General features: G+C 55.3%; 1 protein-coding gene across 1 annotated transcript; it reads left to right on the top strand.

Moving 5' to 3' along the window:
* The first annotated feature begins 615 nt into the window (after positions 1-615).
* On the top strand, positions 616-16,623 carry ctdsp2 (CTD (carboxy-terminal domain, RNA polymerase II, polypeptide A) small phosphatase 2). Its single transcript, XM_088635804.1, has 7 exons — positions 616-756; positions 6,673-6,821; positions 7,754-7,855; positions 8,922-8,978; positions 10,120-10,212; positions 10,667-10,852; positions 11,826-16,623. Exons 1-7 carry the CDS (start codon positions 696-698, stop codon positions 11,949-11,951), a joined length of 774 nt encoding a protein of 257 aa, XP_088491930.1. The 5' UTR covers positions 616-695; the 3' UTR covers positions 11,952-16,623.
* Positions 16,624-18,685: the final 2,062 nt, after the last annotated feature.

Genomic DNA, 18,685 nt, shown 5'->3' on the forward strand with positions numbered 1-18,685 from the left:
CCCAACACGCTCGCTTCCACCGGTTTGAAGTCGCGGGACTCTCTGCGGGTCCCCCCGCTCTCGCGCGCTGGAATGTGTTCAGCACGGCGCGTGCACAGGAGGAGGGGGGGGGGGAATGCCGCCGAGCCCCGCCCCCTGCAGCGCGCAGCCAATCGGAGCCGGCGAGCGGTTTCAAGGCTTCCCTCAGGGTGCCCGAAAAGGCAAAAACAAAGCTCGAAAGGTCCCTTAAACCGCACTTTTCACCCGAAAGGACCCCAGGGGCCCTCTTCCTGGGGGGCAAAATGGGGGTGTTCCCGGGGTCCCTTTCCCGTTTTCTCGTCGGCAAACGTCCGATCCAGGGGGTTGTTTATCCGTAGTAAGGGCGGCTTGAAACCGCCGCGCCCGCCCCCTTGCCCCATTTCCTCGGTTGTTTTGCTCCTCCGGGCTGAGTCTCCATGTTGGAGCAACACCGCCGCTCGCAGAGACAGCGCTGGGCGCCGGGCAGCCGCGCACACGCCGAGGGACCGGGGACCAGCCCCTAGCAACCGAGCCGTAGGACAGCCCGCCCCCCCTGCCCCTCCGCGCGGGGGACGGGGACACGCGAGCAGGGAGCGCAGCGGGACCGGAGGGAGCCGGGGCGGCGGCCGAGCGCTCACCTGCCGGGGGAGCGGGTCTGATCCGGAGGAGCGACGGGGGCAGCGCCGCGGGCTCGTTAGATGGAAAGCTCGATCATCACGCAAGCGCAGCGAGGGGACTCTGCTCTGCCGTCGAAGCCAGGTAAGGCGCCACTCGTGTTTGCCGTGGGGTGTTTGTGTGCAGAACGGAGTCGGGGAAAACTTTGCAGAGAAAAACCGCGCCAGCCCGCCCGCCGCCCTCCAGCCCAGTCCTCCCTGGCGTGGAGGCGTGTGGTGTTTTTTTTTTAGAATCACGTGTGGTCGACCCCCTCCCTCCTCCCCTCATCCACACCCCCCCGGCTGTCACGGCAAGTATTTTTAATTGCAATGTTTTTGTTTCACCTCCTGCTCTAGACCGCAGCCCGGAGAGCCCCCCCAGCGCCGGGCCGGCGGCTCCGTGCCCCGTCCGTGTCCGTTAATTCGCAGGACAGTGGGCGTGAATCTTTCCACGCTTCCACTCGCAGTACCCCGTGCGCGGGGAGCCTTTCCTGCGCTGGAAGTTGTTGTTTTTTCTTCCTCGGGGGGGGGGGGGGGCGGGTGACCCGGGTCGCGTGCCGCGTCTCGGGTGGGTTTCGTGCTGGTTGGTGGAGGTGACGTGCGGCCTGTGCTGGGCGGTTTCTCCCGACACCTGCGGGACAGCAGCTCCAGAAACTTACCTTCCGCTGCATCGGTTACTGGGTCCACTTCGCGCGTTTCCCTTCGCCCCACGGCGCCCCCTCGGGACTGAGGGGGGACCCCTGTCCTCGAGCCCCAGCCCGAACCCCGGGGGCTCGTGTTTAAAATTTCAATTTCCAACTGAGGGGTGGAGAAAAGTCCGCTTTCTTCATTCAGCAGCAAGGCGTGGATATCAGCATCTGTGCAGAACTCCAGAGGTCTGCTAACAGGATTATCTGTTGATATAATTTATTTAACCCACTGTTTACATCCCAGACACTGCGCTGTGGAATATGAGCGGCGCAGAACGCATGAGGCGGGATCAGTGAATATAGTGAATTCATCATATTTAAAGAAGATACGAGCAGCGGGTGTTAATGAGCGGTGAAAAGTCTACAGTAAGTGAAACAAAAGCCGTAGTACTCGTTACTAAGCGCGTGTGTTTGCACAGCACAGCACGAGTCCTGCGTGAGTGTTGACAGACTGATAAACTCGGAGGAGCGGAATGTCCCGTGACCCGGAAATGGGACCTTCATTCTTCTCTCTGACACGGGGGTCGCGCGCCCCCCCCCCAGGCTGCAGGAGCGACCCGTTCCGCTCGGGGCAGCCGCGGGGGCACCAAGCGCGCGGCGGCGTCACTGGGCACGAGAGCGGCCGGAAAGTACCGCCGCGCTCGTGCACTTGGAGCCTGTCTCGAGGCCAGTGAAGGGAAATAAGGGGCGGGCTGTGAGTGCGCGATAGTGACTTTAACTACTATAGTATCGGTGTTCTTGTGCTGTACCGTGTTGAGGGATCTGTGCGCTACAGTGTAGATGTTCTTGTGCTGTACGGTGTTGAGGGATCTGTGCGCTACAGTGTAGAAAGTTATTGTGCTGTACAGTGTAGAAAGTTATTGTGCTGTACAGTGTTGAGGGATCTGTGCGCTACAGTGTAGAAAGTTATTGTGCTGTACAGTGTAGAAGTTATTGTGCTGTACAGTGTTGAGGGATCTGTGCTGTACAGTGTAGAAAGTTATTGTGCTGTACAGTGTTGAGGGATCTGTGCGCTACAGTGTAGAAAGTTATTGTGCTGTACAGTGTTGAGGGATCTGTGCGCTACAGTGTAGAAGTTATTGTGCTGCACAGTGTAGATGATCTTGTGCTGTGCACTGTTGACAGATTTGTGCAGCACAGGGTTGATGTTCTTGTGCTGTGTAGAGTTGACGGATCTGTGCAGCACAGGGTTGATGTTCTTGTGCTGTGTAGAGTTGACGGATCTGTGCAGCACAGGGTTGATGTTCTTGTGCTGTGCACTGTTGACGGATCTGTGCAGTACATTGCGATTGCTGAATGGCCTCTCATTGAAAGTATTCTTCTTCTTACTGCCTTTATGATTCCAGGGAAATTTATTTGCTGCAATTTTCGTTTTGTCCAGTGTTTTGAAAATATAGCTGTTACAATATTGCCTTTTTAAAACAGTGCTGCTTGCCATCTATTATTTTGCTTGTGAATGATTTTCTTTTAAGTGTAAAAGTTGAGAGTACAGTCTTGATGTGTCTGTGCAGTGTAGATATGGTCTGTATAGTGTACAGGCTTGATGTGTCTGTGCAGTGTAGATATGGTCTGTATAGTGTACAGTCTCGATGTATCTGTGCAGTGTAGATATGGTCTGTATAGTGTACAGTCTTGATGTGTCTGTGCAGTGCAGTGTAGATATGGCCTGTATAGTGTACAGTCTTGATGTGTCTGTGCAGTGTAGATATGGCCTGTATAGTGTACAGTCTTGATGTGTCTGTGCAGTGCAGTGTAGATATGGCCTGTATAGTGTACAGTCTTGATGTGTCTGTGCAGTGCAGTGTAGATATGGTCTGTATAGTGTACAGTCTTGATGTGTCTGTGCAGTGTAGATATGGTCTGTATAGTGTACAGTCTTGATGTGTCTGTGCAGTGCAGTGTAGATATGGTCTATATGGTATATCTCCACCACAGTGCACAGACACCTCAAGCCTGTATACCACGCAGACCATGATATACCATGGTATACGGTCTTGAGGAGTGTGTGCGGTGTGGTGGAGGTGCAGTTTTGAGGTGTGTGTGGGGTGTGGTGGAGGTGCAGTCTTGAGGTGTGTGTGCGGTGTGGTGGAGGTGCAGTCTTGAGGTGTGTGTGCGGTGTGGTGGAGGTGCAGTCTTGAGGTGTGTGTGCGGTGTGGTGGAGGTGCAGTCTTGAGGTGTGTGTGCGGTGTGGTGGAGGTGCAGTCTTGAGGTGTGTGTGCGGTGTGGTGGAGGTGCAGTCTTGAGGTGTGTGTGCGGTATGTCAGCGCTGCTGACCGGTCCTGTGAGTGCTGTGAGTCCGGGGTGTGGGCAGGGCCGATGACCGCCGCGGCGATGGCTCTCTGGGCTGTGACTGTCCAGGTCAGGTGTCCGTGTGGTGTCTGAGCCCATCACTCACACGCCAGGCTTCACCTGGAGCCCGTGGTGGACAGAACTGAGATCCCTCACCACCAGGCAGGTAAAAGTCTGAAGTTTTGGCTTGTTTTTTGAGACCATGCCACGCATTTGGAACACAGGAGTTGTTTTGTGCATTTATATACCAGAAGTGAAATGTCTAATTTGTTGGTAATTTAAATGAAGTGTGTTCTGCCGGTGTCGGGGTGAGTGTGTGGAGAAAGGTGGAGAGAATGTGAGAAGAACTCCGCTTGCCGGTGTTCTGGGAGCAGGGATACCGGGACACACAGTTTAGAGACGCCAGCACAACCTCTGACTTGTTCTGTTTCTCTTAAGTTCCGTTGTGAGAAAAAGAAATCATCCGTGTTTGAGCACCGATGGCGTTAGACAGCAGCCTGGTCAGAACGGGTGTTAAGCGGAGCGGTCTCAGTGAATTTTGGGAATGGTGATTAGCTCTTGTCCAAATGCACTACTACTTCTGTTGCGGCTTTTTTACTTGCGTTCAAAGGCAAAGTTAAGTTCAGTGTATTGTCATACGCATCAGTGTATTGAAATGCAGATTTGCACGCAGGCTCCAATACAAAGACGTTAAAGGAATCGCCAAAAACCTAAACACAGAACAGCAGCAGCAACAACAAGTTAAATCACACACAACTTCAAAAACGCATTGTGCCTTTATGCTCCTGTGAGGCTTACCAGAGGGAAGGGGGGAGACGAATGAGAAACCAGGGTGATTGTTGTCCTTAGCGATTCTTCCCAGCCTTCCTGAGACAGCCAGTTGTAGAAATGTCCACAGCAGAGGGGAGCTGTACTCCAGTGATGGACTGGGCTGACCCGACCACCCCCTGTGATCAGACAACGAGCTGCTGCTAAAAATGCGAAAACATTCGCATCGGGGGCAGCTGTTTCACCGGCGCGGTGCAGCTCTCGGCTGTCCCTGGCTGCCGTCTCCGCCTCCTGCAGCAGCGTGGTGGGGCTGGTTAATATCCACGAACGCCGGAGCGGTTTCTGTGGAGTTTTAGGGTTCGGATGGGTCAGCCGAGCCCCGCCGCCCAGTGCAGCCCTCAGGCTGGGTGGGGGGCAGCCCCACGGCGCCGGAGAGCCGTCCGCCATCCGGGGCTTCGGTTTTCCCAACGTCTCCGTGCGCGGTCCCGGCAGGCGAAGGAGCCGCGCGTGCGTCCGCGTCAGGCCCTGCGTGGCGGCCCCAGGGGTCGATGCGCTCTGCTGTGGCCGGTGCTGGAGAGCCCAGTGAGGTCACTCAGTCAGAACAAGGGGGCGTCCCGGCTCCCTAGCTGGGCTGTTGGCGCTGAAAAGAGCTCTGCGTGCACAGGCAGGAGGTGTGGGCTCCCCGGTGGAGGAGTGTCTCTCCCCCTCTCGGGCTGCTGGTGTGAACAGAGCCACCTGGGGGAGCGCCGGGCTCTCTGCAGGAATCGATCGCTGCTCCTGCTGGAGAGTCATTCACAAGCAGAGTGCGTTTCTGAAGAGCTGTTGTACGGTTATTTTTGTCGTTTCTTCCTGAAGCGCAGGGCGCTTTGATCGTGTGTATTTTGAAAGCGAATTGGCTCACCCGCCAGTATCCGGAGGTGGCTCTTCGGGACCCGAAGGCATCACGACGGGGATGAGAGTGGCTCTGGTGTTCCGCCGGACTCGGGGTCCGGCTGGCAGGGCGCCGCGAGCCGGCGTGTCGGGAGTGTTTGATTCGTTCCCCCGGCTGGCGGCTGCTGTCCGCGGTGGTTGAGCTGTTTCCGGTGCCTCTGGAATGGTAGTGGCCTGGCAGGGCGAGCGCTTCTGCTTCTCCGCTGCCCCTGCCCGGGCTGCGCGGGCTGTCGAGAGGGCGCTTCGGGTTGGCTTGCCTCCAGCTGTGGCTGGAAATCTGAGAGAGGCCGTTTAAAATCCAACGGCAAAATCAAACGGTAAAATAGCCAACATCCTGCCGTCGGCCGAGTTTGAGGAGACGGGTCAAGCAGAGCTCTTCTCGCCAGGCTTGAGGCCAGGAGGCACATGAGCACGCGCACGCGCACGCGCACACGCACACACACACACACGCTCGCCTGGCGCGTGTGGCTGCGTCCTGCGGGGCCTGGCTCCCACACACCCCGCTGCGGGTGGGCGTGGTCCTCGCTCCGGCGGGAACGGACACGCCCCACTTCCTCGCGCATCGGAGCGGCGCTCGGCCCTGCAGGAGCTGGGGGGAGGGTCCACGCGCTGGGGGCTTAAACCAGGGGAAAACCCTCCAGACCAGCAGAGGGCACCCCTGTCGGGCGGCGGGTGTGGGTGTGTCTGTGTCTTGGACAGAGGAAGGTGCTGGAGTCCTCCTGAGGGGAGGCTACCGTGTTGAAGAAGCCAGGTGTTCAGTGCTGGGGGTCGGGGGGGAGCTGGGGGCTGCTGGGTGCGATACAGAGTCGTTGACTCTGTGTGGTCATTCGTTGGTTAATGAGCTGGATCACTCTTGACTGCTGACGTCTCCCAGGGGCACACGGGGGGGGGAGCGCGTCCCCTTGAGTCGCCCCTCGGACAGCAGGGCTCCGGGGCTCCCAGTGTGGTCTGTGTGCTGGACACCCAGTGCTGCTGGGTTACTGTCTGTGGGCTGCCCGGTCCACTGCAGGGCTGGACGTGCCTCTCCTCAGGCTTCCCCGTTTCTCTTTCTTTTGTGTTAAGACTTCTTCTGTTGTGTGTGCAGTGACTTGTTTTAGTTTTAGTCACGGTATATTTGGCACGTTGCCCCGAAGGAGGGATTGGACTCCGTGTTCCACAGCAGTTTGATCCGCGTCTGGTTTTACCAGCAGCCGGTTCGTGAGCGGGCGGGCTGAGGCTGCGACGCCAGGCCCTTAAGATGATGTCGATCTTCTCGCGTCCGTCTGCGCAGAACCGGCGCTCTCCAGCGGCCAGCCGGTCTCCAGCTCCGGCTGGCCTGACGCGTCCCCTGCTGTCTGTGTCCCCAGGCCAGGTGAAGAGGTCTTCCCCCAAGAAGCCCCGGAGCCGGAATATCTTCAGCGCTCTCTTCTGCTGCCTCAGAGCCCAGGATGTGCCGCCACTGCCCCCGGCCCAGGGTACCCTGCCGCAGGCGGAGGAGAACGGGCCTGTTGCCAAGGTAACCAAGGAACGGGCCGGTTGCCCGGCCATGTTGGCGAGGAGGATGCCGGGTGCGTTTTTGAGCGGAAGAGCGTTACTTGATTGACCAGTTTTCCTTGGATGAATCTGAAACACGATCAGCCTTGAGATCAGTTGTCCTTTGTATTTCTGTATGCCTTGTAGTTCCTTTTCAAGTAGGGCAGTTCAGCCAAGCGGGAGGTGTAGGTCAGGACCCCCGAGCTGCCCCCTCCCCTGAAGAGGGGGGCTGACGGATCAGAGCAGTGCCCTTGTGCAAGGCTTGATCTCTGGCTGGGCAGCCCCAGGGCTTGTTAGCAAGAGGCTCCCCAGCTCTGCCCCGGATGTCCTGTGTGTTACTGAGCCGCCTTGTGTCCCATCCTGTGAAGGAGACACCGGACAGGACCCCCCAGCCCGCCCCCGTCGCTGGGGGCCCTGCTCTTGTTTCGTGAGCGGAGCCTCAGGGGCGGGTGTCGCTGGGGCCCGAATCCACACCAGCAGCTACAGTGGGCAGAGTTTGTGGGGACGGTATTGACGCCCCTCAGTCTAAAAACACAGTGGCTTCTCACTGGTCTTGACCGTCCTGGAGAGCTGAGAGGGCTGGACCCTGAGCTGACCTTTGGCAGAGGTGTGACCGGACGGAGGGAGAGCACTTACATGACCGCTCGAACCCGAGTCTGCTAGTGTCCCAGAAGAAAAGAAAAACGTTGCACCTTATTCTATTACAAAAAACAAGAGAAACGTTGCCCTCTATTGCACATGTAGAACAGCTGACAACATGTAACACTTCCAACACAATAAACACACATGCCAGAGGTGTACCAGGTCTTGCTGGATGGCAGGATAGGCCAGTCCAGGACACTCTGGGATTTCTCCGGCTGGGAACAGATCCAGTCCCGCCTGGATCCCAGAGCTTCTCCCTCCCCTCTCCGGCAGATTCCCGGGCCCTGCCTGCTGCCCGAGGTGACCCCTCAGGACCAGGGCAAGATGTGTGTGGTGATCGACCTGGACGAGACGCTGGTGCACAGCTCCTTCAAGGTGAGGCCGCGGCACCTCGGGGCCCCTCCGTGTTTGCGGGTGGGGGGCGGACAGGTCAGAGGTCAGAGGTGAAAGGGCAGTAGGGTGACTGTGCAGTGTCAGGATCGCAAACACAGGGTGAGGGAATGGGTTATAAAAGCTTCCTTGAAACGGACTCATACCATTAAAATGAGTGAAGTGTCGCACCCTTGTGAAACTGATATTCATGGTCTTGGCTCTGCGGGGAGGTACAGTAGGGTTTTTCATCATGTAGAAGTTTTCAGTTATTCACCCTGTGCTTTGGGCATCATGGGCAAGGACAGTGAGCAATGCGCAGCTGGCAGAGAGACTGGTATGAGGACAAGAGAACGGTTACACACGAGCGCAGCCCTTGGGCCCCTCTGAGCCGCCTGTCTGCCTTAGCCAGTTGATCTCATCTGGCCTCTCTCCTGAGAGAATCCAGCTTTTCAGCGTCAATATCGCCGGGTAGCTAGTTCCACACTCCCACAACACTTTGTGTCAGCAAATTCTTGGATTTTAATAAACTTCCACATAGGTTCCCCTTGTGTCCTCCATTTTGACATAGTCAAGGGACTGAGACCGTGGGGTGTCAGGGGGTGTCACATACCGGTCGAGGGACTGAGACCGTGGGGTGTCGGGGGGTGTCACATACCGGTCGAGGGACTGAGACCGTGGGGTGTCGGGGGGTGTCACCTACCGGTCGAGGGACTGAGACCATGGGGTGTCGGGGGGTGTCACCTACCGGTCGAGGGACTGAGACCGTGGGGTGTCGGGGGGTGTCACCTACCGGTCGAGGGACTGAGACCGTGGGGTGTCCGGGGGTGTCACATACCGGTTGAGGGACTGAGACCGTGGGGTGTCAGGGGGTGTCACATACCGGTTGAGGGACTGAGACCGTGGGGTGTCCGGGGGTGTCACATACCGGTTGAGGGACTGAGACCGTGGGGTGTCAGGGGGTGTCACATACCGGTCGAGGGACTGAGACCGTGGGGTGTCGGGGGGTTGAGACCTTGGGCCCACCCCCTGTGTTTCCGCCTTTGTGACATTCTGGCCTGGTGTCTTGCAGCCCATCAGCAACGCGGACTTCGTGGTGCCAGTGGAGATCGAGGGGACCACCCACCAGGTGAGAGAGTCGGGGAGCGGTCGCTCACGCCTGTGTGGTGACGGGCGCAGGTACGAGGCAGGCTGAGGGCGCTCTGCCCCCACGGGGGGGGGGTTCAGAGTCCCGCCAAGGAGGAGCAGTCTGCAGCCGGCGGCGCTGTGCCGGGATGGGCAGGCTGGGGCCGCGCCCAGTCCGAAGACACGGCAGACTGGGAAGAGCAGCGTTCCTGGTGCGCCCCCCAGGCCGGGAGAACACTGGGATCCCTAGCTGCTCCGTGGTTCAAGTAATCCAGGATAGGCTGGATCCTGGCACTGCGGCCTATTCTTGATTACTTGTTTCAGGAGGCGGCTGCTGACGGCGGAGTCGAGAAGAGCACGGATGGGAAGAGCAGGCAGCAGGACAGGAGCCCAGTGCAGTAACAGTAACTGGAACAATGACAGGAATAGGAATAATATCCTTACACCTGTATGGCACTTTTCTGGACACTCCACTGAAAGCGCTTTACATGTAATGGGGATCCCCTCCACCACCTGGGTGATGCAGTGGCAGCCAGAGAAACCAGTACTCTCTCCACACACCAGCTCTCAGTGGGGAGGAGAGCAGAGTGATGAAGCCAGTTCAGAGAGGGGGATTATTAGGAGGCCATGACTGGTAAAGACCCATGGGAAATTTGGCCAGGAAGCCAGGGTAACGCCCCTAATCTTTTCGAAAATCGCCCTGGGATTTTTATTGACTACAGAAAATCGGGACCTCGGTTTTATGTCTCCTCCGAAGGACGGCGCCTTTTTACAGTACAGTGTTCACATCGGTATACCGGGGCATTAGGACCCACACAGACCGCAGGGTGAGCGCCCCCTACTGGTCCCACTAGAAGAGCTCCTACCTTGCATTAGGTTAGTGAGAGGGGCACACAGGAGACCACTGACAGCTGAGGTGGGGGGGTGTGTGTAGTAATAATAATTCCTTCCACTTAGTGCTTTTCTGGACACTCCACTCAAAGTGCTTTACAGAGCGATGAAGCCAGTTCATAGATGAGGATTCTTAGGAGGCCATGATTAGTGAAGGCCGGGGTGCTAATGGGGCGTCCTCTCTATTTCACACTCCCTGAGAAAGAGGGGCAGGGATGTGTTTTCCGCCAGGCTGACTTGTTGCCGTGTTTCAGGTGTACGTCCTGAAGAGGCCGCACGTGGACGAGTTCTTGCAAAGGATGGGCGAGCTGTTCGAGTGCATTCTGTTCACCGCCAGCCTGGCCAAGGTACATGAGCGAAGACCGCGCCAGGCCCTCGGGGCGGCACAAAACACAGTCCAGTCCTCCGGGCCTCCTGGCCGCGGTCCTCCAGCACCCTGATTTTCAGACTTGCTTCAGACCTGCACACGAACAGCAGCTTCCCTGCTTCTGCTAGTTCCACGCTCCCACAACTCTTTGTGTAAGGAAGTGCCTCCTGTTCTTGGATTTTAATGCACTTCCATGTAGGTTCCCCTTGTGTCCTGACATATGATGTGACGTAGTCAAGGCATTGAGACGGGGGTGGTCTGGGGGTGTCACGGGCTGGTCAAGGGGTCAGAGTCTGTAGTACAGCACGAAACCATGTGACCTTCACACACACACGCACACGCACACTGACACGCTCACACGTGCTCTTGCTGTGGTGTGTCCAGTCTGCTCGCCTCCGTGCTCGTGACTCCTGACACACCCTGCCCCCCTGCAGTACGCCGACCCCGTCACTGACCTGCTGGACCAGCGCCGTGTGTTCCGGACCCGGCTGTTCCGGGAGTCCTGCGTCTTCCACCAGGGCTGCTACGTCAAGGACCTGAGCCGGCTGGGCCGCGAGCTGAGCAAGACACTGATCCTGGACAACTCGCCCGCCTCCTACATCTTCCACCCCGAGAACGCAGTGAGTACTGCCTCCTGACCCCCCAAATCCTCCATCTTCCACCCCGAGAGTACAGTGAGTACCCCCCTCCTGACCCCCGAAATCCTCCATCTTCCACCCCGAGAGTACAGTGAGTACCCCCTCCTGACCCCCGAAATCCTCCATCTTCCACCCCGAGAGTACAGTGAGTACCCCCTCCTGACCCCCGAAATCCTCCATCTACCACCCCGAGAGTACAGTGAGTACCCCCCTCCTGAGCCCCGAAATCCTCCATCTTCCACCCCGAGAGTACAGTGAGTACCCCCTCCTGACCCCCGAAATCCTCCATCTTCCACCCCGAGAGTACAGTGAGTACCCCCTCCTGACCCCCGAAATCCTCCGTCTTCCACCCCGAGAGTACAGTGAGTACCCCCTCCTGACCCCCGAAATCCTCCATCTTCCACCCCGAGAGTACAGCGAGTACCCCCTCCTGACCCCCGAAATCCTCCGTCTTCCACCCCGAGAGTACAGTGAGTACCCCCTCCTGACCCCCGAAATCCTCTATCTTCCACCCCGAGAGTACAGTGAGTACCCCCTCCTGACCCCCGAAATCCTCCATCTACCACCCCGAGAGTACAGTGAGTACCCCCCTCCTGAGCCCCGAAATCCTCTATCTTCCACCCCGAGAGTACAGTGAGTACCCCCTCCTGACCCCCGAAATCCTCCGTCTTCCACCCCGAGAGTACAGTGAGTACCCCCTCCTGAGCCCCGAAATCCTCCATCTTCCACCCCGAGAGTACAGTGAGTACCCCCTCCTGAGCCCCGAAATCCTTCACCCCACCATGGCGTCCTCCTGGCCCTGGCCTGTGCCCTGCGGGGTGATGCTGTGTGTGTCACTGCCCCTCTGCCCACGGCGCCTGTAACTCTCCCTGCACGCCCTGTCCTGTCCTGTCCTCGAACCCGCGCGTGCTCGCAGCTGGTTCCCCAGAGGTACACGGCTGTCTGTCCCCCCCAGGTGCCTGTGGTGTCCTGGTTTGACGACTCCGAGGACTCGGAGCTACTCAGCCTCATCCCTGTGTTCGAGGAGCTGAGTCAGGCGGAGGATGTGTACACGGGCCTGGGGCAGCTGCGGGCCCCCTGACCACCCCCCCCCTTGTGCGCGGCACGGCGCCACCTTCTGGCCAGTCCTCGGACCTGCAGCCACGCCCTGCCAAGACATCACCCCCCCGCCCCCCCCCCCTCCAGTGGGAGTTCTCCCATGACACAGAGAGAAACGCACACCTGCCGCCGATGTCTTCAGCTCCCCAGGAGCGAGCGCTGTGCTGGGGCAGGCCCTGCCGGGATTGGAGCGGAGCTCGGAGCAGGACGCCACGCCTTCTGGAGGAGAAACGAGCCCCGCACCGGGCGGGAACCTTCAGGGAGCGTTCAAGATGGCCTCTTCTCGAGCGGGAGCTGCCCTGTTGCGCAGGAGGCAGCTCTGCTCTGACTGCCCATCGCTGTGCCTTTCAGAATTCCAGAATCTTTCTTTCGCAAGAAGGCTTTTCTCTTTTTTTATAGCCTTCTTGTGGTTTTTATACAAGCTCTCGGTGTGTGTTTTTTATGCCTGTGAACATGTGGCCTTTGTGTCGCGTTTCGAGAGCAGCGTGGGGAATGGGTGAGCTATGCCGCTCTCCCCTGCAGCCAGCGGGCTCACTCTGCAGGGCGGTTCAGTATTTAGGAGTGTGCCATCCTGGCCAGCCAGAGGCAAGGTTTTCTGTCTGCCAAAGCGTTTCCAGTTGTGCCACATGCAATGACTTGTGACCAGCACTGGCTGTGACTGTTCAGCAGATGAGAGATGCTATATAAAAGAGGAACTACATTCCAGCCTGTGAGCAGATCCCAGAGTCTGGTCCACCCATATGCTGGAGGGTCCCACAGAGCGGAATTGAACAGTTCCAGACTCCCCTCCACCGCCACTCTTTGCGTAGTGAAGTGTTTTTCACTCTTGAGAACAGGTGTTCTGTTTCCAGCGGTGACTCCTGGGTCGTCATGTCATGGCTGAAGTCCCAGTGCACTAACGTCCATGTGTCTGAAGGAGGATCTTTCTGCTGGCTGACCAGTCCCAGCATGCCTTCCGCACAGGCGAGAGCAGCTGATCACAGAGCGGCATGTGCGGAGATCCCTTCCTGGGCACAGGGCTTCCTGCTGTGTGAAATCGTATGAGAGTGAGGACCAGCTGTGCTTCTGCCCCCATGGACACCCAGTCACCCCTGACATAAGCCAGACTGCACTGAGTTTACACGGCGTTTGACAACCACACGGCCTTTATCAGACTGTTTTCAAGGGGCGCAGTTCTCTCTCCCCTTTCCCCCCGAAGACCAGTCCTTTCATCTGAAGCCCCTTGTTGAAAGAGAATTCCTGCTTTCTCTTGAGAGCCTAGTCCTGAACTACACTGTGCTTAGCAAAGACAGGCGTTTGGACTCAGGGCAGCAGTGCCCCTGGTGTGTAGTGGGCGGTAGGGTGCTTTTTTAAAATGCTCATCTGGAAAACACTAAGGGTGGCGTGAGACTCTCTCTCCCTGTTTGTTCTCTGTGAAAGCATTAGCAATCCTGGAAAAGCATTACAGATATCATGGGGCAATTGCACAGCAGTGTACCTGCTTGAGGCTTTACCCTTTAGCTGCAGTGCCCTTGTACAGAAGAAAAGAATGTATTTCTCGTACTTAAACCCCATACACCTGTCTATGCCCATTTACTGCAAGGAGGGTCGCAGGGTTCGAATACTGTATCCAATCCCAGAGCTCTGCAGCTCTTTGTTAAACCTGAAGCAGGTCAATCTCCTGAGCCACTGTTTCCGATCTCTCTCTCTCTCTGTGAAAGAGTTCTCAATTTTGGTTAATTTCTTGGATCTGAAAATCAAACTAGCTGTGATTGCAGTTTAACAGGTGTCTGATCATTAACTTGAATCTTCAGCTACTTTGACTGTGGAGCTGAAGCTCTAGTACTGCCCTTGGGATGGGTGTCTGGTACACTGGGCAGGCAGTACTCGAGCTGTAGCAGTGGGTCTCAGTCTTGGAATCCCTGCGTCTCAATTCTGTTTTTTTTTTTTAATTCCAGATGCCCTCTTATGCCTGTAATTGATACTTGTGCCTGTAATTGATATGCTAGTGCTCAGTCTTGGATTTCAAAATCCCCTGAAAGTGCATTATTTCCCAACAGCTTCAGCACACAGAACATGACGTAGTCTCTTCTTAGCTTGCTTGACAAAATTAAGAAGTCGCTGTCTTATTTCTGACTAAAGACGTACCGTGGGTGTGGTCATGCATTAGCCACACCCACAGTGGGGCTGACCATGTGTCGAGACATCCAGAGTGGGAGTGGCTCTGTATGAGACACGCCCACAATGGGAGTGGTTATGTATCAGACCCTCCCAAACTATCAGTGTTTTTCCTTCTGCTCCAGTCCGCTTGGTTCGGTTCGGGCAGCGCACTGGAGTGAGGGCAGTCCCTACAATGCGCTAATTAGTAAGGGGTTCAGTTGCAAATCTCATTTGCTTTGTTAACAGCTGAGAGCAAACTTTAGAGGAGACTTCAAATGGACAATATGAAATAAAGTACTCTGGGGCAGGGAGCCCCTCGCGTACAGTATTGCAGCTGATTGCTGTGAGACAGGGAGCTGTGATCTGTAGGAACAATCAGCTGCTGGGTGCTTATTTCCCTTTACAGCAAAAAGGGTTTAGCTTGTATTCTAGAGACCCAAGTCATTATGCGAAGAAAAGGTAAATGCAATTTTCTTCACACAAACAAGTATTGGTTATTAAAGTAGTGGGGTTGGTGTAGGGGTAACCTGGGAGCAAAGTGTTTTCACTCAAGTAGAAAAAGAAATCTTATAGTTGGCCTGTTTTATGTATTTGCATATGAACACACAAAGTGCAAAGAAATCCAGTTGCCTTATTTTCTCAAAATGGAGGTCTTTAATTTTTGAGTGTGAGCTGATCACCCTCTGGTGGTGATCTGAGGAATTGCAGTGCCTTAGAAATGGAGGCCTGATCCCATTGTATACATGTGCCGTACCAGAATTGCACAACACCGAGGCCAAAATGGAGCACACTTCCACGCAGATGCCTCTATGGAGTGAAGCTCTGATTTGCATGTGTCACACTCAGGGTCTGCAGCAGCCATGCAGGCAGAAGTCGGATGTTTACCCCAAGAATGCAGATGTCATGACAGCGGGAATCCCGTTATGATCGCTGTGAGGCTCTCTCATGTGCGCGGAGAGCAGGCATGGCCGCTGCTGTGTTCCAGTTTCTCTAGTTCCAGCAGAGTGAAGAGGCTGGTGCAGCACTGTGCCGCCTGTCTGTGATGCACAGAGTTGTCAAAGTGTGATCTCCTGTATGGTACTGAGAAGAGTGCCATTCTGCGGGGCACGGGGACAGGGCTAAGCCCTGATCAGTTTCTTTGGGGGGGATGGGGGGCTGTTCCCCATTTTCGGATATCTCAGGGATAACAGCCGTTCTCCTGGCACTTGCTGGGAAGTGGCTGGCTTGGCAGTAGGGGTTGTTTTAGATCAGGGGGCCAGACATTGAGGTACCAGGCCTTACCTGTCTCACCAGTCACTGTCTGACTTGCCACCTAAGCTCATGCCTTCTGGACACCCATTATTTGCAGGGCTGTGGGTACAGGCACTCATACACTTCTCTGCTGTTTTCGTCACAGCCTGCTCTGCACTGGGAGGTTCACTGACGGCAGTGTCAGTCCTAGACTGGCTCAGAGAGCTCTGCACTGGGAGTATAATTGGATGCTCAAGTTTCTCAATTTTTTTGTTAATTATCACTTTTTATGGACAGCCATTCTGAAACATCTTTCTGTATCAGGTCTGATATCAGGTGACTGCTCGGATGAAGTGCAGAAGTGCTTGGGGTGTTTCAAGGTGTGAAATCTCTTTAAGTTGTCAGGAGCTCATAAATAATATTGGAAGTATATCTTCGAGCCCGACAAGGAGCAAACATGATCACATTCCCCATGGGGAAAAACCTTTAAGCCTTTTTGTTGCTGCTTTCAGTCATTTGTGCAAAAAAAACCTAGATTTCTGCAAAATTAAGAATTAGCTGAGCAACTGGACTGTAGACTCCCATTGCACAGCAGTCTGGTCCAGTCCAGGCTTTACAGTGGTTTCACACTCCCATTGCACAGCAGTCTGGTCCAGTCCAGACTGTACAGTGGTTTCACGCTCCCATTGCACAGCGGTCTGGTCCAGTCCAGACTGTACAGTGGTTTCACACTCCCATTGCACAGCAGTCTGGTCCAGTCCAGACTGTACCAGCTGCAGAGCTGTTGATGCAGATCGTACAGATTAAGCCAAAACAAACGTTCTGTGTGTGTGTGAATTCCCCACACGTTTTCCTATGCAAATTTCCCCCTGGGAAAGGTAACAAGTTTGGAATTTCCGGGCCAGGGTGTGGCGGTGGTCTGGAACCCTCATTCCCAGGGGGTGTTGTGTACGTTCGGTTTCTTCTTTTAGGAACATTCCTCGCTGTTGATCTTCATCGTCCTTCTAACAGTCTGTTCAGTGGCCCGATCCAAAACACGAGGGTGAGGTCCACAGCTGGGCCCTGTTGCCGAACAGCGTTCAATCACTGAGGGTCATGGGCAGAACTGGTGTGAGGGGGGCAAGATACCGTTCGGGTTTTTAAAAACTTTGTACCAACAACAACTTTGTTTTTATAAAACAGAAGTCTTCAAACGCTTGAAATGATTCCTAAGATATCCATATTGTATTTTTGGAAACTTTTGTAAAGCAAGAAAAAAAAGTCCAATAAAAGGTTTCTTTCTGAAATCGCGCCTGGCGTGTTGCTGTGATTCCTGGGGTTTGGGGGTTCTGCCTGCGGTCCGATCTCTGGTTCTGTCCCACAGCGGGCGAGGAAGAGGAGGGGGCATCGCGCTGCTCCTCGACTGGCAAAATGGTACCAAGTTTGCTGGTGTTACTGGCTCCTCATCTCTTGGAGTTGACAGCTCTGCCATTCTTATTGATCTACCTTTCTCACTTCGGCTGCTTTCCAGACGCTCAGGAAATATTGCAGGTAATTTGGATCCTGTGCAGTTTTTTGGTTCCTGATATTTCATGGTGCCTGCGCTGTGCTGCTGGCGTATATTGGAAGCTTATTAAAAGGAAGGTTATCTCTTTGTGTGCGCTTCTAGGAGTGAAATACACTGCAGGTAATCGCACTGTATCTCTGTTTTAATATTTAACTTTGTACTCTGTTGCACAAGCATCCACATTGTAATAAGGTTGACGTTTCTGGTCACTGATCTGCTGCTGGTTTCTGTGTAGCAGTGAGTAATACCTGGAATGGACTGCGCAGCCGTGCAGTGGGAGTCTGGTGTCCTGCAGTGGTGGCAGCACCCTGTCTGGGTGTCTGAGCCTTAGGCTGCAGGGGCTGTGGTCAGCCGTGGAGGGAAGAAGGGGAGAGCATTCTGGGAAAAGCGCTGGGCCAGGGCTTGGTTCTGTGGCTCGTTAAGCAATTAAACAATTACGGGTCAATGAAGTGGGTGGAGCCATGCTAGATCAATACCCTGCGCTGGAATACAGCTGCACTGCCCAGGCTGTCCGGCCTCATGGCCAGGGAGCCTGGGGCGTGTCCAGGCAGACTCCTGCACGTCCCCTGGGGAAAGCTGTGCCTTTATAAGGCAGCGAGAGTGCGAGAACTGCCGTGAGCCGATTTACATTGTGGCCGAGTAAAGCAGTATTCAAATCGCCACTTCTGTTTCCTCGGAAAGCTGTGATAGCGAGCGGGTTGGCTCGTGGCAGGCTTGCTCTCTGCCCTCCGCAGAGACCATCCTCGCATCCTTCGCTGGGTTTACTGCTTCTCCATGTTGCCTGGAGGGTTTCTCCACACAAACACTGAGGTCTTTTTCGCAAACAGTTTTCTAAGCTCAGCTTTTTACATTTTTTAATGTGTTTGTTGTTCCTGGCATATAACACCCCACACTTACCTGCTTGTAGTCACCTGCCAGGTGGTCTCCCACATTTGCATTTTCTACACAGCAGAAGTTTTTCCTCAATCTTTCTGAATTTTCCTTGTCTTGTTTTGACAGTTTCCTAACCCCCTTAGTTTGCTATGCCCTGCTAACTGAACTATTGGAGAACCAGAGTTCACATGGCTGGGATCAACGAGGAAGAGGAGAGGTTACAATACAAGGAGATCGCTGTAGTGCTCCCCTATTTCCTGCACCCCTATTTGAGCACTCCCCCTGTACAGTTGGCACCCTGCACTCTTTCTGTCCGTTCCCTGGTTCTCGATCAAGCCCGACCAGTGTCTGCCTGGGAGGGAGGGTCAGTAAGGGGTACAAGGCTCTCTGGCAGGAGTGTTCCTGCTGCCTGGGTGGAGATGCTAATCAAAGTGGATGGGAGGCAGATAACCGCAGGAACAGAGATGGCATTGAGACCGCTGGAGAGTTTGGGTTGTTATCTCTAGCTGAGGTTTTTTTATTGAGTCCCTTGGGACACCATGTGATGATTTTTCATTTCCTGAAACTGAAGGTATACAGCAAAGTACACAGCATATTGGAGGTCTGCAGTAGTACTGGAGCCTCCTGTCAGTCGAACCCCTGTCTGAGCTGCTCCTGTCAGTCGAACCCCTGTCTGAGCTGCTGCTCCTGTCAGTCGAACCCGTCTGAGCTGCTCCTGTCAGTCGAACCCCTGTCTGAGCTGCTGCTCCTGTCAGTCGAACCCCTGTCTGAGCTGATCCTGTCAGTCGAACCCCTGTCTGAGCTGCTCCTATCAGTCAAACCCCTGTCTCAGCTGCTGCTCCTGTCAGTCGAACCCGTCTGAGCTGCTCCTGTCAGTCGAACCCCTGTCTGAGCTGCTGCTCCTGTCAGTCGAACCCCTGTCTGAGCTG

This window comes from Lepisosteus platostomus, chromosome 1, assembly GCF_059453375.1.
Source record: "Lepisosteus platostomus isolate fLepPlt1 chromosome 1, fLepPlt1.hap1, whole genome shotgun sequence".
NCBI lineage: Eukaryota > Metazoa > Chordata > Actinopteri > Semionotiformes > Lepisosteidae > Lepisosteus > Lepisosteus platostomus.

Bases quoted from the DNA above. Each gene is read 5' to 3' on its own strand.
- ctdsp2 (XM_088635804.1), top strand. From the start codon at position 696: ATGGAAAGCTCGATCATCACGCAAGCGCAGCGAGGGGACTCTGCTCTG. The intron at 757-6,672 runs GTAAGGCGCCAC...CTGTGTCCCCAG, and splicing joins TGCTCTGCCGTCGAAGCCAG to GCCAGGTGAAGAGGTCTTCC. The intron at 7,856-8,921 runs GTGAGGCCGCGG...GGTGTCTTGCAG, and splicing joins TGGTGCACAGCTCCTTCAAG to CCCATCAGCAACGCGGACTT.